This window comes from Oxyura jamaicensis, chromosome 3, assembly GCF_011077185.1.
Source record: "Oxyura jamaicensis isolate SHBP4307 breed ruddy duck chromosome 3, BPBGC_Ojam_1.0, whole genome shotgun sequence".
NCBI classification, from domain to species: domain Eukaryota; kingdom Metazoa; phylum Chordata; class Aves; order Anseriformes; family Anatidae; genus Oxyura; species Oxyura jamaicensis.
In genome coordinates this window covers 35,489,102-35,512,142 of record NC_048895.1, presented here as the reverse complement: position 1 = coordinate 35,512,142, position 23,041 = coordinate 35,489,102, and the positions used below count along the sequence as shown (strand labels likewise).

Sequence of the window (23,041 nt, the reverse complement as noted above, 5' to 3'; positions counted from 1 at the left end):
AAGTCACTCCTACTAAGCCTAACAGTAGACATGATGTAAAGGAATAAAGATACGAGATTATTATTTTGAACCCTGAATTTGCCAGAAAATTTATTTATTGAAAGCCTACGGCAAGGATTATTCAAAATACTGTATTCTTAGCCAATATTTTCCAAATTCTTCTCCATCTCCAGTTATTTAACCTTCACAGTGCCACCTACATTTTTTTCATCTGAAAAGACACTCTGCAGTTAAGCAACTCCTTATAGACCATTCAGTAAGTCACTGGCAGCTGTACCTTGGGTCCCATGACTCCCAGACTGCTTGCTCTCACTCCTAGACAACCATGCTTTAATTTGGTACGCACTAAAATTACGAAATTAATCTTTCAATGTGTACACAGTAGGAAGCACTTTTCACCCTCTACAAAGTGTGAATTGAATTGAATAATTAAGATTTTAGTGGAAATCTGTTTCTCTGGTCTAGTTCTGACAAACACCATCTTGCTGAAAATCGCTATCACTGACACCAGCTGTATGAGCCTAAATGAAGCATTATAAAACTTATTCCAAGCCTATCTCAACAATAGTTTAACATTAATTGATTCCCAAAGGGAAACAGAAGGTGATTTACAATCATTTACACATAAAGCTTGTTTGTTACTTGGCGTTATGGAGCCCATTTCACAGTTGCAGTCAGCTGAGCTCCTACAGGAGTATAAGACCGAATTCACCCTCACCCTCAACAATCCTGCCATTCATAGCATAACTGGCAGTAAAACATTGATCTTAATGCAAAAGCCTTCATTTTCAAATGCATTTCACAGTATATATGAAACACATCCCACATGAGCTTTCACCTATAAATTATAATTTCAAAAATGCAATTTTTGTTTAAACTACAAACATTGATTATGAGCTTGCAGCAATGGAGAGCCAGGAGTTCTTTTAGCAAGACACCCATAATTATCTTCAGGGAAATATTTATACTAATGATTCACAGGGGAGTGCTTGGAATACCATTGTCTCACTTACAGCAGATCATTTTAGCTTTCTTCATCTCTCAGTCCTAGTTTTGTTTCTTCCTTTTCTCATGAGTGGTTGACTTTATGATCAGTAATGGTCTTTTTAAAACTTTGAGAAGCAGATGCTGAATATTTGGCCTCATTTCTGAATGTGGAGCCAATTGCTTGCGATTATTTTTGTATAGAATTGATGCCATTAAGGTGTCTGATTGCCTGAGCTCCAGCTGCAGTCAGGTACTGTACTCCAGTGACCAATCATTAAAAACTGTATTAAAAAAGAAACAGAGATAAATGCTGAGGCTGGATTCTTGTTAAAGAAATAATCAGAAATGAAAACTCTAGTTAGATAGTGGAAAGACCATTCTAGGAAGTCTCTTCTTTCCAGGTCAGTGCTTTTACTGCGTCTGGTGGTTATAATAAACTATGCCTATTGTATATCAACTTGTGATTGGGATGCTTATGGGTTGACTGCATTCATTTGGTTTAATTGGGGACTGCACAGACACCTAACAGGAAGGAATCAGAGAGCTGCAAAATAAGCCAAGGCTTGGGTATTTGACAGTTGTCACAGGATAACCCCAAACCTGGAAAAGGTTGGAGAAAAAAAAAAAAAAAAAAAGAATAAAAAAAAAAAAAAAAAAAAAGGTCAAAGTACTCAGCAGTTGATTGGAGGTGGAACAGGGAGACAGAACTGTTGGGAAGTTGTCTAAGAAACCCAGACAGGTAAAAACGGCCAGTAGGGATGTCTGAAAAAGCCAGAGCTCACTGTGAGCTGAATAAACCGGGGTTATGCTATTATAACTCTCTTTTTCCTCTTTGTTTGTAAGAAACAACCCCTTGAGCATGCCTGGTGTCACCTACACCCACCATTGTGTATTGATGGAAAGAAGGAATACCAAATCCAGCTGAACTTGCTGGGATAAAAGAGCTGTATCCCAAGGCTTAGCTGAAGGCTGAAGAAATCAAAATGTACCTCCTGGGAGAAAGAAAATCACAAGGCCCTATCCCCCTTTGAATGATGCTAAGAAAAACAAAAAAAGAGGGAGGGGAACAATGGCTGATAAAACCACAAAACCAACTTACAAGACTAAGGAGGTATGAAAGAGTATTAGTTTCTGTTATTTATGTATAGTTATCAAGTTATGCTCTGGTGAAATTACTTCTATTTAAATGTTGGTTCTTGTCTCTGAAAGTGAACAAACCTACACAGCAAGTAGACTTTCTAGAGTCTATAGCTACACTTCCCATTGTTTGTGGAAGAAGTCCTGTGACTGCACTATGTAGCCATATTTAATGAACTTGTCCATAAAGCACAGAGAGATTTGATTTCAAGCTAGACAATTCAGTGTGGTTTTCCCTTCTGAGGAGCCCTGCCAGATGAAGTTAGAGATTAATATTATAAAACAGCCCTCAGGGATAAATTTTGTATGCTTTCCCTTACCTAATCCTCAGCATATTTAAAGCACTGTGGATAAAATACTACGTGCATCTGGCAGCTAACGTGGAAATTCAGAGCAGAAATTATGGCTCTATAAAAGAGTCTCGATGTCCAGCTGATTCTGGAAATGCTAAGGAGTTTCTGAAAGGTACACTGGTGTACCTGTGAAGGTGTAAAACAATGATTTACTTTGACAGTCCTCTGCATGAGGCAGAAACAGAAGACATAAAAGAAAGAGATTACAAGTTGTTCTTCTGTTGTTTACTTGAAAAATTAACACTAGTGTGGAATGTATCTATTTCAATCACAACAAAGATCAAAGATCAAAGAAGATTTCTGCAATGAAAAAAAAAAAGGAGTAGTAATATAATAGTATTTATCATTCTCATACAGCATTTTCAGCTTGGTGACTGTCCTCTAAACTCTCCATCCCTTCAACCCCCCAACCCTCCATCCCCCCCCCCCCTTCCCCCCCAAGAGCTGTAAAATGCCCACTTTTGTGTATCAGTCTGTCTTCAAATATGCTCTGGTTTTCTTTCTACTTTACATTGCAGTACATGTGCTGCAATTAAGTGATCTGATGATTATTAAGCAGTACAACCACAGAACAATATGACTTGTCTGGTGAGTATTTTGTGTCACTGTGCTCTTTCTGATTTCAGTTCCTCTCCTCACATCTTCAGCTGTGGATAAAGATCTACAGATGAAAATCAGAATCCTCCAACAGGAAAATAAATAAATAAATAAATACTAGACATTCCAAGTCATCTATGAGCAGTTCTGTAAAGTGTTCAACTTCCACACTTCTACAAGATATGTGGACATACGTACCATTTCTACAGTCTTGGGTGATAAACAAATAACAACCTACAGTCAACAACCCTTAGAATTATTGAATGTCTTTATTTCAAGAAAACTGTCTTTGTAAACACATCACACCTGCTTTATGCTCCCAGAGTGAAAGACTATCAGCAGCCTATATCAGTCTTTGGCTATTGTATTAAAGGAATCACCAATGCAAAGGCATTGCCCAAGTAAAGGTGCTTATAGACATTGCTTGTTGCTGATATTTGAGCATTTACTCTTGCTTATCATTTCTGAGTTGTGAGAAGTAGTTCTCTAGGCATTGAGTATATTCTAAAACTCCACTGTGGTCAGTGCTGTTAAAAACAAGGCTATTATGTCTTATGTTAATATTTACTCAGTTAACTTAGATGATGTATTTTGCAATATTTACTTAATTCTCCTTTCTGCCTGCATGCTCAATAGTTGTAAGCATAGAACAGGATCTCAGTATATACCTACCCTAATTTCTTAATATTACGGAATAGAATGGAACGGAACAGAACCGAATAGTTGAGTTGAGTTGAGTTGAGTTGAGCTGGAAGGGATCTTCAAACATCATCAACTCTAACCACCTCAGGGCTAATGAAAAGTTAAAGCATGTTAAGGAGGGCATTATCCAATTGCCTTTTGAACACTGACAGACAGGGCATCAATTACCTCATTAGGAAGCCTGTTCCAGTGTTTGACCACCCTCAAGGTAAGAACCTTTTTCTTGTGAACCTCCGCTGGTGCAGCTTTGTGCTCTTCCCATGCATCCTGTCATTGGTTACCAGGGAGATGAAACTGGCAGTTGGCTGTCCATTCAATTTCATGAAATTCCCTACCAGTATGTTTTCAGGTGTTTGCTCTCCAATGTTTTGGGAAGCCATTTAATTTTTCAGGAAGTTTTTATATTACATATGGTAAAATTATCAATTTAAGGTTATTTTTTCTCCCAGTCTTTTACATATCTGATTATACAGAAAGCAACCAATAAATTCTATTAATTTCTAGAGATGGATCATTAACCCCAAACTGGTATTTCAAAAAAAATTAACATTTTTCCTTGATTTTCATGTATCCTTAGAATTGTCTAACAAGTTTCAGTACAAAAGAATATTTACAAACCTTCTGCATAGTAATGAAATTAAAAAAAAAAAAAAAAAAAAAAAAGATAAAGTAAGTTGAAGACATAAATCAAGGAATAAAAGGAGAAGAAAATTCAATGTTAAGATGTTTCAGCTTATCCTCTAAATTACTGTAACAATCCGGTAAAACAACACAATTTCCTCCAACATCATTCTCAGAGATAGCTGAAACATTTCAAATGAAGCTTCCCAAATGATTCAGCCTGAGGCAGACACTCAAAAATCAATCTGAATGTTTAAATTTGGCAAAGGTACAAGCACTTAAGATCAGGATCTCATAACAGTAAATACTTGGCAATCTGAGCTAGCAGCATCCTTATTTGCCTGAGCTATAACAACTTCCCTGATCAGGTCCAACAGCTGTTTCTGAGAAGCCACTGCACAACATTGCAGTGTTGGCTGCACACCAGCACCAGGTAACACAATTTTTATGCAGAAATATCATCAAAAATTTCCTGAATATGACATAGCCTCTCACAAGAGTTTGTGGAAGTTCTGGTTTTGCTGATATTGAGAACAAGACTGGGCTGAATGTTAGAAAGAATGCAGTAGGGTAGGAGTGGAATGATGGATTAGAGGAACTGATTGTTCCTTCCCATCTTCATTTATTTTGACTCTATATGTGAAGCATATAGATGCTGCCAGATCACTGTAGCAAACCCCAACACATACATACAACTGCTTTAGAGAGACAGCTATTTGACACAAAGTTGAAAGTAATCCAAGCAGTCCCTGGTGTAACCATGCATTTAAATTGTGTGGAAGCTCTTCATTCAGAATTAATTTGGCTTTAAAAAGAGACAAAATTTCAAAAGATTGACAGATAGCATTTGTGCAATTGCACATGCATTTAAGACATTCCATCTGTAAAGGTTTAAAGAATACATATCAAAAGGAGAAAGAAAAATTCTGCTCACAGCAAAATAAAATCTCTAAAATGTTTTACTGTAGTTTCCTAACAACCATTTATTTTTAATCATTACCATATTAAAATAGTGAGCAGAAAATGTTATTAGGATAAATTTTGAATTCATCCTGGAAAGAAATAAATGGAATTAATTTGTTATTTGCAAACTTCCTCTGTTAAAAATGCTTCTTTGTGAGATTATACAACACATAAAAGTAATGCTGAGAAATGAGCTTGACATTAGTATGGAAGGTGCAGAATAAAAAAAAAATATGCAGGGAGGGAGTTTTGTTCTCTAATTAGAGTAGTAGATTGTAGCAAGAGACCTAGAGTCTGTAGCTCCTTGCATAAATCACTTTAACACTTTCAAATGAGAGCATCTAATGTTGATTGAATGGATTTAATGTCAAAATTTGATGCATACCAGCTGAAGCCTACCTAAAATATAATTTACAGGTGGAGTTGGTGGTGGTGGCCTTTTAGTGATGGTGCTCTCTGTTCTACCATGAGCAGCCCTCTATCTCAGGAGAACCTGTCCTTGCAAGTGGTATGCTTGCAGATGTGGAGTTCAGCCTCCTGTGGTTCACTCAGCACATGCACTGATGGGACCCCATATGAAACCACCACAGAAAGTTTCAGTTCTAACAATAAAAGAGAGCAAAATGAAAGTAAATAAAAGGAAGGCTGGATCTAATACAAAACTCAAGAGGCATCCCAGATTGCCCTGACCCAGTGGCTGGCACACACAGATCCCCTTATTACAGTTCATCATGGTTGACTGGGGTAACAACTTCTGACATATTATTTAAAATGTAGGACTTTCAGGGCAGCAGCTCTTATCTCATATTTTAAGGTACCATGAAAAAAGACCTTCTCTATGCCATTTCCATACAAACAATAAGTAATGAACACAAACTTGAGACCTATCTTGGCTCAGCTAATGAATTTTGTAACATATTTTGATCAGAGCTGGAATGCTCACGTGTTTTAAAGGAGGGTAAGACACTGGCACAGCATTTTCTGTTTCATAAGCAGGTGTTTCTGTATTTTAATGTTCTTATCTTCCTAACTAGAGAGTTGTCATTATTTATCAAAGCAGTTACATTTACTTGATCAAGGCAAACAGGGACTTTCTAATTTTTCGTTATGTATTTTCTGTGATATAAAAAGCAACAAGATGCAAACCTCTGAGAAATGGATTCCACAGATCTGGTCTGTAATTAATCTTTGATGGTATACTAAATCAAAATAAAAATAAATAAAAAATAAACAAACAAAAGAAAACAAACAAAAACTCATTATATCATTCCAAAATCACAAAGGCGTTTTTAGTTTGGAAATTGAATTACCAAATAAAACCAAGGATCACTGTATTACTTTTATGTAGTATATCACTTTGTTGATGCTGCTGGCAAATTTTTGCATTCCCAGAGTGTTTCGCATTTAGCTCTGTGAAAAAAAGCAGCACACGTATATTCCTATAACTGCTTTCAGCTAAATTCTACTTACAGATATCTACCTTACAGGCTTGAAACAGCAGAAATATACTCTTTTTAGGTGTATGAAATGCAGAGGATGTATTTGGATTTTGATAACTTCCTGGGATGTTTTATTTGAGATGCAGAAAGAAGATGGCAGAAAGTAATCCACAAGGCTTGGCTCATGTATATAGTAGTCCATTCAGTGTCTTTGTTTTAAATGTCTTGGATGCAAATATGAATACCCTTACAATATCTTACATTCCAGTACTGCAGCTGTAGTTACAGACTATGCACTCTGGCCACAATTCTTATGTTCCAAATCAGTAAAGTCAGTCATTTTGGTTGCAAATCCTTAAAGTTAACTACTATGAGAGACAATAAATATTCAAGTGTGCAGCATCATTGTGTCACTGAATAATGTTTGCAGCTGACACAGCCCAGTCCAAGAGTTTGCATGGAACATTTTTTGTTTCACATGGAAATCTGTCTGTACCTATAGAACCACCTGTACATGAATGTGTATTCCATAACTCCCTCAGCATTTTCATTAGAAAAACTGCAAAGAATTTACATTTTCAAGGCAAAGCAAACAAGCAACCATTAAGAACTTCCCATCTTACACTGAGGACACCAATATAAGAACCATTAGTTGGAGAATCCCAACAGCTGACTGTGCAGTGAGCCAGAACTGGCTTCATGAAAAATAAATAAATAAATAAAAAATGCATGGCCTGCAGAAAGAAGACATATAACACAAGTGCAGCTATAGCCCTGCATTAAAGTCATAATGAGCATGCTGCTTTCCAAAATTAAAAGCAAGATAAACAAACAATAAGACATTTACCTTCCACATCAAGGCACCTAGGTGGGCTATCTGACCAGATAAGGTTATACATGCACTCAAGGAACTCTGCCCCTTCTAGTTTATATCCAGGAAAGCATTGATAATACACCACTGTTCCTACTGGGAAGGAGGACTCGAACTCAGATATGTTAATGTAACTATGAGGAAGAACCAATGGCCTCAGGCAACCTGCAAATTAAGAAGAGGGAGGTATCTTTTATTATAAGGTGCTTATCTTAGTCATCTTAACACATCCTGCTAATAATAATAATCCTTCAATTTAAGAATTCCTTCAGCGTCTCTACTATAAATGGCATGACAGCATAATCTCCCTCAGATACATATGCCTTGTTACCCTGTTTCAAACTCTTTTATTGCTTAACCCCCTCAGTTTGCTAGTGTGGGATTCAGTCTCAGCAAATTCAAGGTTTACTGAAAATTACAGTATTTTGCTTCACAAACATTCACTGCTTTAGCAGATGGCAATTTTTCTTTTTGAGGTAGTATCCTTAATGAATAAACATTGTCACCTATATATACCATAAATTTTATTCCTCCTCTTAAAGCAGTCATGTAAACCTTCTTTAATATTAAAACTGCTCCTGTGACAACGTGTACACAACTGTAAAAGATTTGCAGACAGAATTAATGATTTTGAAGTTCCAATTTGAGAAAGTCTAAAGTGATGTCACTTACTATGAGCAGTTACATGATAAACACAAAGCAATTCACATAATTTTAAGTCTGAGGGGGAAAAAAAACCAGTCTGAGAACCTCTTGCAAGAGGCTAACACTACCATGGATGCCCAGATAGTATCTATAAAGAAAAAGTCTCTGCAGCACTTTAAGTTGCTATTTCCTTGCAATGGTCAGTTGAGGAAGAGGGTCAAGAGCAAAAGCAAACAAAAAAATCCTGAAAGCTTTTTCCAGTACACTGTACTATCAGAGCAATGTTTTTGGCAACTTTTTTACTAGCTTACTCCCTGCTCAAATAAAACTCTGGGCATTCTGTCTGCTGGTTACTGCTCATACCCCTGATTACATATGCCCCACACGTAACATGCCAATTCCTGCAAATCAAGCAGCCTGCTGAGCAGGACAATATAAGCAGCCTACAATGGGACAGATGGAAGGAATGCTGACTGCCCAAGCAAGACCAAGCTTGCTGTCCTCTGAACTGTGTCAAGGAAGGTTTTGCCATGTTGGCTCAAAATTTAAATGCTTATTGGGGTCTCTGCAGTGCAGGACCAAGATTTACTGGAATTTTTAAGAGATCTAATGCTTTGTGAAAATCCCTAGGTCTCCAAACATCTCCAGCTGCTGAAAACTTCATTTTGACAATTTTTGCTAAGAAATTCACATCATTCCAGATCAGTAATTATCATGACTCTCTCATGCCAAAAATAATTTGAGGGTTGATTCCTATATGCTCTACAATTATTTCCCACTGCTCAACCAGGAAAAAAATGTCTTAGTGTCATAAAACTCCTGTCTGTTGTAATCAAATGGCCATGTAAATGCAATTAACAGCCTACTCAGTACAAGTATACAAGTGACTTTTATAGTATGAGTGCTTAACATGGCCAAAAGAAAATTCTGGAGATAATTCTGGAAGAGGGTTATAGAATTTGGCAAAATGTGACAGATATTGGAATCTAAATTGTCTGTTCTGTTGTAACTTTTATTAGCGCTGCCTTTATTTTAAAAAGCAATTAACATTGAATATTGAGTGGCAGCAATTGATTGTGTTACATAGTATAAATACAGTGACAGAAGAAAGTAACAAGTCAAGGGGTACTTTGGCTATCCCAGTTAATACTGGTTATAACAAAATTTCCACCTGAACCTTTGGCAAATACAGTACTTACAAATCCATCTTATGAGTGTTCACCTCACCCAGCTGGAGGAGTCTTAACCTACCGTAATCACCTAAAGTCTTACTTTTCAGTGTCTGTCTTAGGGAATGGTGAACTGGCCTGTGAAGATGCTGTAACCCCTGAGATGAGGTAAGGTGAACCTACTCTTAAAAATGGCTTGCATTCTTTCTATTGCCACACACTATGTCATTGCTAGTAAGATACCCCAAAACTAATGTACCTAAATTTCTCCATGCACATACCACAGTCTAAAACAAGACCATGGGGCACAGGTGGATGTGTCCCAAACTGACAGTCCTAACTGTGGACACACATAAAAGTAAGCTCCTGTAACTTCTGGGTGGCACCCATGAATCTCATCACCTTTCAGCTGACACACCAAACTTTGTGTCTCACCCTGCCACCATCACTTTGAGAAGTGTTTCAGCTTCCCTGCAGCAGGAGTCCTTAAGTGCCTATTAGGAAATGTCACATAGAAATGAAAGCTCATGTTAACCCAGTCTTCTCCTTAGCACAGACAGTAAACATCTTTTGATGCTGTTCAGCTGGCCAAACTTGAATTGGTTAAAGTACTTAGACAGACATGTCAGAAATGTGAAATAATAGCAGACTGGAGTTATTTAGTTCTCATTCTCTAAAGTTGGCTTACCCCAGCACTTCTCAACAGTCTAAACAAAGCCAGGTTCTCAAACTGTTAATACTACAAGTTCAACTACGAATGGATTTTCTGGCCCAAATCATTCCAGTTCAAACCCTGTGTTTTCAGTCAATACCTATTAGTTTAATGGACTGTGAACCTGACTAACAATTCTGCTGAAAACTCAGAGAGATGACCAGATTCCAGTATCTTCTCTCCTCTACTTATGCCCACTGCACAAGGCAAACAAAGGTAAATTGCAGTTAGAAACTTGATTGTTTCCATAAATTAATTTGTACAAACATGTCAGCAGCTCATCAGATCTTTTGCTGATATTCTGATTTAAACTTCATTTATTTTTAAAATGCAATGTATCTGTGTAAGACTTTAAACTATCAAATTAAAAACAGTATCTGAAGTAATACTTTAAGTATGGTTGTGTTCATAAAGTGTCATCTTCTTTCCTGCCATGAGCAGTGGGGAGGAGAAATCAAAAAATCTTTAAAGCAGTGCTATTCAAATACTGCACAGTGGGACTTATAACACCACTGACATCCTTACAACTGTAGGAAAAAAATATTGGCAAGCTATCACAAGGTGCATGAGCTATAAAACAGGATGTTCTGGTGTACTAAACCTTGGCAAATGGGCAGATTATCCCAAGTTCCATCGTCTTGACAAATTGAAACCATGTTGTCTAAGTCAGGGTAACGGATCTGGAATCCTTCATGACAGCTGATTATTAACTTATCTCCAGTCCTGTAAGTCTTGTTATGAATCTCTGCATCTTCAACATGTGGAACAAGGCAATCTGTGACTTCATAAAGAAAGAAATTAACTTAATTAAAAATAACATGTCTAGCTATTCAATAATCAAACTCTTAAGCAAAAGTTATCAGTTAATGTAAGTCCTCTGCTTAAACCATTTAGACAAAATGCATTTCAGTAAATATACACTTTCCCTAGTTAACCATCAGTTACAAAATTTATATCATGATGCTAGAATTTGCTGTGTTACAATAATGTATCGTTCCCCCAGATGTATTCAAACAAACACAATTAAGAGTTTAGGAAGACTGTTCTTAATTTTCTCTTTCCATTCATCACGTTTGTAAGTTACACTGCACAGTCTGACTACACGACAGTCCATATGAAGTCAAACTCTTTGACAGCACTAATGACAGGATGAAATAAGAGATAAAATACAGATATGGCATGAGGAACAAAGGAAAAATGGTTGTTAGCGGAGAGACAGAATGAAAATCAGGTACGGCTAGAAAGGATTACCCAGCTCCATTCCACAGAGTTTATTATGAGAATGTTTTCATGTTAATCTCATTGATTCTGTTTTAAATCAGGTAATTTTATGTGCTTGAATTCATATGCCTTTAGAAAGTGTGATTTTTAAGGCACTTGGCACCATCTCAAGTGCTTGTGCTTTAAAAATACTCTCAAAAAGGGAAATAACTACAAATCCCTGGTGATATACAGGCATGGGCTCTCTTATCTGTCTGTGATACATGAATCTATAACATTACACTATTACAACTCAATGTATTTGCCAGTGACAAAGACACCAAAGTATAAAATAAAATCCAGATGACTTAAAAATGGAAGATGTTGTGGGAAGTGGAAGGAAAGGGTGAGGCACAGTTAAAAATATTCTTCTAATACTGAACAACTAAGAGCTATGCCAAGAGGATATGAAGAAATAGTCCAGGTTACTGAAGATTCATCTTCCTCATAAATGCAAAGTGAGATTAAACATAAGAGAGGAAAAGATTAAATATTGGGAAAATATAATCAGAATTATCTGTTTGTCTGCCAGCAGTCAATCCATGACACCACAGACGATGATAAAAATTTCCAGGCATCAAAACCCACAGTGGTTCAAATAATAGCAAGGAAATAAAAATATTATAAGCCTGTTTTATGATTTTTTTCCAAATACTTCTACCACAAGAGGCAATTATCTTCATTTAGGAATGAGATATTTAAAAAAAAAAAAAAAAAGAAGTTTCAGAAGCCCTTTGAGATTTGCATAGAAGAGAAAATTTCTGCTATTTTCCTTGGTAATTTTTGCTAAAGAAGTAGAGGTAACTTAAATTTGCTTTTAGCAGTTAATTGTGAGCATGCACAAAGTAAAGCAATAGCAACAACTTGTTTGTTTGATTAGAAGCACAACTTGAAGCAAGATAAAGTGTAATTTAGCATAGCACAAGCAAACTAACAAGAGCAAATATGTTTCATAATGTCTTCATTTATTTAGGCAAAAAGTAGGTTGTTGTTTTAAGACTTAATCAAAAAATTTACTAATGTGAAGTGGAGGAGTGTTGCTTCCCCAATTAAAATATATTTTCCATTGTACCTTTTCTTAGGGATGGTTTCTAAATACACTGTACCTACTAAATTTTAGTTTGGAGCCTGGACATATTAGTCAAAATTGTCCCTGTTTCTCTTGTGGCATTGTGTATTCATTTATAAATGCCTAAATCTGGGAGGATGTGTACCTTAACAGAAAGTTATAAAATGCACTAGCCTGAGGATGCAGGCATCGCCTTCAAACACTGGGCATTTTTTTCTCTCTGGCAAGTTAATCAGCAGAGGAGACAGCAGAGGATGCCCCATAAAAAATGCCTGATGTTAACCCTTGGATGCTGTCCCTCAGAGCCAGCCCTGGATGCCTCTAAGGCTGGGATAAGATGGATGGAGATCCTGCTCTGGAACCCCTGTGGAGGAGGTCTGAGATGGATAACAGAAGATAATGTCAATGGACAGCTCACTCTTGGCACAGCAGCTTTCTGTTTCTACACAAATAAAAAAAGACGTATATATATATATATATATACTGCAGTAACATCTGAGATTTCACTTTCAAAGTGGGGGAAATTGATTCGGTAACAAAGATCTATTACACTGACTTCGTTCTCATTATTTCAAATAACAGCTATAGATAGAACTATTTTAATCAGATAGATGTTGGTGGAGAACAGGAAGTGTCCTGGATGGTTTTGATAACAGGTCTGTTACAAGCCCCAGATAAGCACAGGACTAACATAGGACAATATTGCAGCTCTTTTTTCCTGGTGCCTTGTGAGCAAATGGTTTCCTGCTGGCTGAATTTGTATTGTTTAGCACTTATCCAGGAATAAATTGCAGTTGCCCTCTCTCTGCAAGCAACTGGATTAGCTGGCACAAATTCTGTTTGGAAAAGCTGAGATTAAGTGACTGAATTTTAAAATGTCCTGTCCTAGAAAATAAACTGCTTTATTTTAAATACTGTTCAGCAAATCCATGAAAAGAGTACATAGTTTTTAACCAGCATCAAACAGCAATGGCTATGACTTACTTTCTTCTCTGGGAGTTTTACATGATCTGCTTATATCTACTGTGGGAATATTAAAATGTCTCAGCCAAGTGCACACCCTAGTTAAGAACACATTTCTTATCTTCCAGAGGCACAAAGGCAGCAGTCCTTGGGTAGGGGTAGCTGGCAGACCCTGTATTTTGCCAGATGCAATGACCATCTTGGCCTATCTTTCATGAATCATAGAATCCCAGAATCATTAAGGTTGGAAAAGTCCTCCAAGACCATCTGGTCCAACCGCCCCCCTACCACCAATGTCACCCACTAAACCACATCCCTAAGCACCACGTCCAGCCTTTCCTTGAACACCCCCAGGGACGGTGACTCCATCACCTCCTTGGGCAACCCGTTCCAGTGCCTGACTGCTCTTTCTGAGAAGAAACGTCTCCTCATTTCCAGCCTGAACCTCCCCTGGCACAACTTGAGGCCATTCCCTCTAGTCCTATCATTAGTTATCTGTTAGAAGAGGCCAACACCCAGCTCCCTAAACAACCCCAGTTCCCTAAGCCACTCCTCGTAAGACATGTAAAGATGAAGATGCAGCTTTGTACATTAGGACTCCTTGACTTGAGCGACCCATGTTCCCAGAACAGTGCCCTTGCCTATGCTTTAGCACCATTTAGCTTACTAATCTATATGTGAACTCAAATCCAAAGAGATCCAGTGCTCATGTGTTTGTGGAGTGGTCTCTGAATTGGCCTTGACCACTGCCAGCATCAATACTGACAGGCTGGAATGGAGAGGCATGGGGAGAAAGGATGAAAGGAATGTCATGAAGAATGTATTGAATGCAGGGACAGCTTGTCTGGACCCTGCTGTCTTAAACATTTAAAATTCAAATTGTCTCATTCTTTTCAGTAGTATTAAATGCACGGTACTGTGTTAGTATGATCATTCTGCAGATGGCAAATACAGTTTTTCAGTGCATATTAATAATGCCTTCTCCTTATTGTCTTTGCTTGTATCCCAACAGCACACAGCAACTTTGCCTAAGAGCAGTGGCCCTTGCACTAAGCACAGGTTACATGAATCATGGGATGTCTGTAACCAGGATTAGGAATTGACAGAAAACACTGGGCAAGAAAGTTAATAGATGGAGATATATAAATAAATTAAGAAATAATCTCACAGATCCAGGGACAAAGGCAAAGAGAAATGAGTGCTAAATATCCTACAGAAAAATTGTAGCTAACCCATGCTCTAATCCACTACTTTTATTGCCAGTTAATCATCCCTGTCAATGGGAGAATGAGGCACTGAGGACATGCTTGAAGGCATCTACCTGTGGAAGCATGGGGGCAGAGCAGGGTACAGCTCTTAGTTTAGTTGCTATCCCCACACAGACTGAAAATTTAGATTCAATCTCATAGGAAAGAGGAAGCATTTGTTCCAAGTAGGGCAACAGTCTCAGCAGCCACATTATCACAGTGGGAGAAGATTAGATTAAAGTGTGAACAACATGACATATTCCTTTTAAACAGTAAATACAAAATTCCTACCTTAGAGCTTTGGCATTTATGTGCATAGCCACATTAGAATTGATGGAAGTTACATTCACAACAGGCTGTAGATCAACATGAGAACATAACTCTAAGCACGCAGATTTCTGACAGTGCATTTATTGGGTACCTAGTCATGCAACTTTACTCTTGTACTGACACTTATAATCTCCTTCCACTTAACAAAAAATGACGGACCTATAAAATCAAGTTAATTCAATGAAGAGCACTTTTAAGATAAATTGCGTTTTGAAATGGGTTGCTTTTCTTCCTCTTGTAAATAGCATTATTTTGTGATACTGTTCTAGTAAGCAGATAAAGACAATTATATGCACATAATATAAAACTATAAAATTACATGTAACTACCCTTAGCAAACTCCTGAGATTAACTTAAAATGAACTGAAAGTATTATTTTTGCTGTTCAAGATCAGATCAGCAGTATCTGACATTTACATGTACTGTAATAGCTTCAGAGGCATATAGAGTATACCACAGCAAACATGGCAATCAATCTCTGCCTTAACTGGGAAAATATAATATAAATTTTATTTCACCCTGTGATAGCTAATGAAAAATGTTAAAATGCTAACTTTCGATTTCACCAGTAGTTGCTACAAACTTCAAATTTATTTTCTTATATTGTTACAAAATTTCTGCAATGAGGACTTCTATGCATGTCATTAGATAGCTGAGAATTAAACACTGTTGTAACTCCTCCTTGACTGCTCTGCAGATGTACCACACTCCTGTGCTGACCACCTCCTCATCATGCTCCTTCCTCATGATTCTGGTCCCAGTACACAAAAAGGTCACTCTAAAAAGCACTTCAGTAAATGCTTAGGTCTCATTAAACCTTTGCTTAGTATTTCTGCTGAAGCCGTGGTTATATTGTGCATTGGAAATAAGAATTCATTCTGTCATCTTTTTTTTTTTTTTTTTTTTTTTTCCCCAGTGTTAAACCCTAGGATTGTTTTAATAATACCTGAGAGAAGCACTGTTAATCAGGAACGTACTTATGCACTTGCTTCACTAACTCCTAAATCAGGGGCTCCTCTTCAGTCTAAATAATAATAAGTATTTTTGTGTATGCCTAATTTTGAGCACAGAACTTTAACATAACTAATCACACAATTACAATTATGCTCTAGCAAAAGTGCTTTGCTTGATCAGAGCATTGGCTTGCAATTGTTTTTAAGTGTTCCGTGCTATAAATTAATGATTATCTCTTAAGCAACTGTTGCCACATCATCCATCACATTCTCATCTTCCAATTTCTTTCTTTTTTAAAAACACCTGAAACAAATTTTGATCACACTGATATTAGTGGCCATTTTGCTGTTGATGGCATTGTGATCCGAATCTTCTTCCACAGATTTCCACTGGTCTGAGGGGGACAAGGGAAGTGGTCACATTCAATGAATATTCAATAAAGTGTGTTAATGCTTATTGTAACAACTGCAGTGGCTGATACAGGTTCTATTTCAGAACTACTATTTTAATAACTCAATCACTATATTTTGTGGTTTGTTAATGGTATGGCACAGTGTTCAAGCTCATATGTACCAGTGCCTTGATACCATTTTCCTCCTTTCATCAGCCAGATAATATTTGTGGCTACATGGATTGAGGACAGTTTTCAAAGGGCATGCATTTTATTGATGAGGCTGGTAATTCATACCCATGTTTTTGTAGGATGTTGCACTAGTTTTGACATAGGATATAGCACATGTTCAGATAATTCTGTGAATTGTGCTCAATTGCCAGGATTTCATCCTATCTATGTATGCGTCCAAAGTCTAAGTATCAGTTTCTCGGCAAGCATCATCTGATAAAATGACTACTACTCCCTTATTTCCTATCAATGTAATTTCTCTCAGCTATGATCTCTGAATTTCTTTAAAATCACATGTAATTTCATCTCTGAAAATCAAGTGAAACTTAGTCCTTGGACGAGGGCAAGTAACCACAGGATGTGCTTGCACTGCACAGCTGTCTCTCTCTTGAAAGCAGCAGTCGCAATTGTCATTTGGACTTCCTCCTATAACTCTCCCCTAAACTCTAGCTTTTCCGTCCAAGCATCTTCTCCAACCTGTTTGTCTATGTTTCTGATGTTAAATCTCATTTTAAAGTAGATCCAAGTCTTTAACTGGTGTCATGATCTCCGTGTCAATGATCACTCCTAGCAAAGTTTGGATGGCTCATACTTCTGTTATACTTTCCAAAAATTCCCAGAAACATTTCTGTTAAGACGACTGCATTGTAGCTCCCCAAAGTCACCTTGAAGAGGTGTCCTGCCTGAATGATGCACTGACATGTGTATCCCCTATCTGTTTCTACTCCAGATGGCTACTCCATCAGTTAGGAACTGTACTGTTCAATCTCCCTTAGGCTTGTTTTGTTATCATCACCCTCAAAGCTGACAGCACATTCCCATACAATTTATGAGCAGGTGTTCTTAGCCCTGCTTGCCTTTATGTTCTGCAAATTACCTGTAATCTCAGTGCATACTACAAGACAGCTCAAGACTGTGTCCATTATGACTCTGTTGCCTGTGGCCTCAAACACATTCAAGAATCCATATTTTAACAAGACCTCTCCTTGTTCAACAGAGCAGCTACCTGAAAGACCATGGTCCACTTACCAACTATTTCTGGCTACTCTCTCAAATATTTCATGTATCACTTTCATGCAGACGACTGTTCAGGGCCGACCCCTTCCCATGTATCCCCTTGGCCTCATCTTCCCAGGCCTTGCTTGCTCCTGTTGTGGAACAAGAGCAATCATGTGCCCCTGTCCTGTCACTGGGTTCTCATACTTACCCACCTATCACCATAAACTAGTATTTGCAGTTTTTGTACACACTGAGTGATGCATAATCTGATATAGTAAGTGTGTTTATGAGCCACATAAGTGACTAGTTTTGGATGAAGTGTGAGCATTTATCTTATTTTAAATGATGGAAGGCCTGAAATTGTTTATCTTGCTCCACCTTGAAATCAGTGAGGCATTGCTAATGACTTCACATCTTCAAATAGTTCTGTGAATTGTGCTGGTGTCACAATACTAAAATACACACACTTAATTTAACTAATGCTTTTCATGTCTGTTGATTTTAATAGATCTATTGACTAAAATAAGTCAAGCTAAAGAACAAGTTATAGCTTTAATATACTTGGTGAAATAAATTGTTCATGTTGCTTGGGGTGTTTTTAGCCAAAATGAGTATTTATGATATTCAGATTAATCTTGCTTCTATCAAATTCCTCAAAGAAGAAAGTAATTTAATGCCCTAAATATTTAAAACCAAATACAATTTCAAAAAAAAGCTATAATAAAAACAAGTTATTTTATGCCATAAGCCTGATTTATCTCAAAGTAAACTTCTCCAATGACTTTAAACTTCTGCATTCCATGCATATTTGATGTTCTTACTTGAATCATGCACATGCCGTAAAATACAATTGTTTAAAACTCCTCATTAAAAGGAGCAGTAGCATTGGAAATTAATTATATTTTCCTAGTAAGATATTACAGAAAGCAGTATTATGTGGACAGCTTTAACAAATAGTTATAAACAGTTTGCTGATAATGGAAGTTATTTTTTTTTCTCTGCATAAATTTGTAACTAGGTAAAAGTAGAACTTTATCTCTTTTTTTTTTTTTTTCTTTAAAATTCCTTTATGTCCCTTTCAACACACGGACACGCACACAAAAGAACTCTCACAGTACCAACTCAATGGACAGACAGGATGTATGGGAAAGTAAAGTGTGTATCAAATAAGATCCAATAAAATAGATTCCAGTCTTTTATGGCGTCTGCAGAGACACATGGATGCAGTACATGTACAAGTGAGAAGCACTGACACTGGTGAACTGTTTTAAGAAAACTGACTTACCTTCTTGTAGGCACACAGGTTTATCACTTGGTTTCCAGCTCAGGGAGCCATTAAAGTGTCTCACACAAAGTTTTTTTGAAGTACCATTAAGCCTGTATCCTTCTTGGCAATGAAACCGGACTACCACACTTTCAAAGAAGACACCTGCACTGGGTGTCTTGTATCCATGTTCAGGAGCTCCAGGATCAGCACAAGCATGTAGGTCATCAAACCCTGTATCAGAAAAAGATACAATCAAACTATGTTCATTTCACTCCTCATGCAGCCATAGTCACACTCATTCTGGGCTTTTCCATTTGATTTTTAATCTTCATGGGGCCCTCACGTTTTCCGTTAATGATCACTATCAACCCTACTTGGGTACTGGATGCTCCGGACTCAGGAGAGGACCAGCCTCCAGCTACTGCACAAATACTTGGGTGACAGAAATAATTCCGTCTTGTTAGGCAGCTATGGAGGAAGCAAGGTCAACCACACTCCTCGATAGCTGACCTGTAAAAACATAAAGCACTTGACCCAACCTACCTGCGGGGATTGCTCAGTAATGTAAATGTAATTATTCTTGGGGGCTATGGGATTCTGGAGTTCTGGTACAGTCACTGGAAAAAACAGTAATGTGTCAGAAGCAGAGAGGAAGAGGAGATAAAGAAAAGGACATGAATCCTAACTGTCATACAAAGACACGGTAACTAAAACAGAAGACAAACTGCTAGGTACAGGGAGGTTCTGATTTATCTGGGAGATCTACCACAGGAAAAAAGACAGTGCGATGTTGCATATCTATGTGTTCCCCCTATGAAGTGGGCTTGATGACCCTACTAAATTCTTAAAACACTGTTATGGGAGTTTTGTATTGCTGCATTAATGCCAGAAAGGAGTTTGTAAAGCCATTTATATACACAAAACTAACTGTAAAATAACAAACAAAAAGCCAATAGTTGCAATCATAAAATGTGACTGTTTATCACTTAATCAAAACCATTTCAATGTCATTTGCATAAACTGAAGCTTTTTATACTGCAAAGCAACAAAGGTTTAGTGCAGTACTGAACAAATACTGTGTACTGAAAACAAGTGGGGCAATTAATGCTGGTAGGAGGGATGTTTGGAAAATTTGTAAATCATCACATTTTGGCTTTAATGATTTGATTTTAAAAATAATAGTATCAGAGAGCCTCACTTACTTCCTGGGTGATAAGCATGAAGTGCGGTACAGTCAGGGAAAATATATTACAGTAGACTATTTTTCAAAATAAATCTGTTTCCTGAGACTAAATCGTGCTGTCCAGTGAAGTCCTCAGGAAAGCCATCAAAGGGGACAGCATTTTCCTGATTCCCTCCATACCACACCTGCTTGTATGTGGGTCAAGGCCACTGTGCTGAACTGCCTCCACCAGGTTGTGATTTCCAGGAGGTGACCTGAGACCTGAGATGGCCAGAGCACAGTCTGAATGCCTGCATGCCAGAGAGAGCCATCACCTACACCCAGCCTCTGCCCCTCCACAGTGCTTCTAGGTCAGGGGCACTTCACCTAAAGAGCTGTCACTCTCGTCCCCGCATTTAAGAGCATCTGCTTTTATCTGGTTTTACTCCTCCATCCAGTGACGTTTATCAGAAAGAAAGAAAGGTCAGTGCAATAGCCAAGTGAAACAAATCTCTGATCTTTATGCCTGCTCATCAGCTAATGGACCAAAACCTCCAGTGCAAACCGCCCAAGACTCTACAATTTGCTAGCATGATTAACAAGGAGGAAAACAGTCATCATGTTCATGGATTATACACTGTATACAATACTTAATAATAGAGAAGTGCTGCCCATTTTTACTGAAGATTAAAAAGAAGCCTCTTATTCTTCAGGCATCAAACTCACATCTTTCAATAAAGTCAGTGATGATCTTAATTAATTTTCCATTAAACCAAGGGATAACATGACATTTAGTTCATTGCTGTTACTTTGGTAACCACAGAACTTGCAGTCAGGCAAAGAATATTATAACCTGCCTTGATCTTTTCTTACTAACTGCCTCAGGGAAATGTACACAAACTGCCCACTAAGCCTTTGCAACAACAATAAAAATAAAACCAAACCAAACCAAACCAAACAAAAAGAATGGGCCATGGTGCTGAGATCACACAAAATTTACAGAGAAAAAAAAAAAAAAAAAAAAGAAAAGAAAAGAGCCAAACTTATTCCTCCGTTTTCATTAGTTCAAATTGCAAAGTTAAAGGTTTGGGGGCTGTCAGCACAAAATCCAACATGGAAGGCTAGAGAGTCTTTTCCCCTGGTGCAGCTTAATTCAGTGACCCTATTGCCCCTTTTCTGGTGACATTTCACAAGCAAAGATTTTCATTCCTCCTAGGGATCATTTTGCAGTAAGTTGATCTCATAGGTTGTTTTTTTTCTTGAGCACACTTTGTGAGCAGACAATGCCATACCCTAGGGGAACTCCCAAGAAGGAATTGAAACATGAATGGAAAAATTAAATGATGTACCCCTTAGTTTCTATAAACCCAGCAGTCAGCTGTTATTCAGCTGCTGAATAAGATATGACACACGGAGTCAGCATGGGATCACTGTATTTCCATTGCTTGTTCCTGAAGAAAGGAAAAAGGAAAAAATTTCATGGAATGGCTGGCTAGACTGACTGAACATGCAATAGGGTGTGCTGAGGATTTACACAGCTTATTTAACTGAGAGTTAAGTCCATCTTTTTTTTTTTTTTTTTTTTTTTTTTTCATTTTAAGTGTGAAGCCTCTGGTACAATATTCAAGAACAACAATGCTAAAAGATTAATGAGAACTGCAGTCCAGTTGTCCTTAATGAGACCAGAGATGGTCCTTTACATGACAGTAATTTCTATATTACCTCATATAGTTAAGCTCAACCCTGTGTTGCCAAAAAATGAGTGAATGCACGTCTCTGATAAAATACATCTTGGTACACTACATCTTTTTTACTCATGATCTTTAGTTTCTTTCCCTTTTCAAAGTTATGTTTTTAAGAGCAGCTGATATAGGGATATGAGTTTGCTTCTTTGTTGTTTTGTTGTTGTGGTGTTTTTTTGTTTGTTTGTTTTGTTTTGCTTTGCTTTTTTAAATGGCAGGAATAATGTTATGTCATAGACTGGACATCTTTTCTTTACCACCTTTAGAACTTGAAGAAACCAGCCCAAAAAGTTTCCAGTCAGATCTATAAGATAAATATTTGGGAAAAAAAAAAAATAAAATAAAATAAAAAAAAAATCACATAAATGGGAAAGCTAATCTTCTGTTTATAGTAGAAAGGTGTTATCTAGCAGGAAAAAGTATACCAAGTAAGTTAAAAAATAACTTAGAATTACAGTGAATTCTATTTCTTTACAAACCCTTCAATGAGTCATTGGGGTGAAAAGAATGAAATTTTACTTTGTCCCCTGGACTGTCTTCATGGTTACAAAGAGGGAAAAGGGGATTGTCAGCACCTACAAGACAAAAACTGCACAGCACACTTGTCTATTAAAGCTGTAGATTTTCATGCTATCTACAACAGCAAAAATTTAGTAAGATCAGCAGCCATCTTCATAATCAACACTGTATCACTATCAGTGATTTTATTGGATGCTATCATATGGTGTTAAATCCCTTAAGACTACATAATTAATGCTGAAACTGATTACTTCAGTAATCTGAAGTGTTTAATATTTAATCTAACTAGCAGACTTTCTGTATCATGGCATCTTTAAGGGATATTGATTAAAATATAGTGAGCAATAATGCTTTCTGATGAGGCTCAGGAGCACACAAGCTCATTATCACCAGTAAAACATGTAGTTGATACAGAATGTATTTTGGTTGTGGTATTTACCATATTTCTACTGCTGGACCATCAGGAAGTCATCACAAAATAGCAATGCTCTTTACCTGGATAAAGCGCAAGTATTTTATATGGGTTTTTACTTTACCTAAATTACTTGCTCTAGTCAGTTGGGTAAAAATGATGGCAAATGAATCAGAAGACTGAAAAACAAGCAGTGCTTTCCTTGGGGTCTGAAATGGACCATTACTGTCCATTTGAATGGAGTGTAGTACTGGAATTCTGCATTGTCTGTTCTCTCACACAAAATGAGTCATCTCATC

The 23,041-nt window shown here is 37.3% G+C and overlaps 1 protein-coding gene across 1 annotated transcript in view; it reads right to left on the bottom strand.

Moving 5' to 3' along the window:
* SUSD4 (sushi domain containing 4) overlaps window positions 1-19,175 on the bottom strand; it is a gene marked incomplete at its 5' end in the record, with an annotated part of 30,737 nt that extends 11,562 nt beyond the window's left edge. Inside the window, 3 exons of the mRNA XM_035320657.1 lie at window positions 7,647-7,835; window positions 10,798-10,977; window positions 18,926-19,175. Coding sequence (XP_035176548.1) covers window positions 7,647-7,835; window positions 10,798-10,977; window positions 18,926-19,175 — 619 coding nt within the window. The remainder of the gene's footprint in view (window positions 1-7,646; window positions 7,836-10,797; window positions 10,978-18,925) is intronic.
* Between the last annotated feature and the right edge of the window lie 3,866 nt (window positions 19,176-23,041).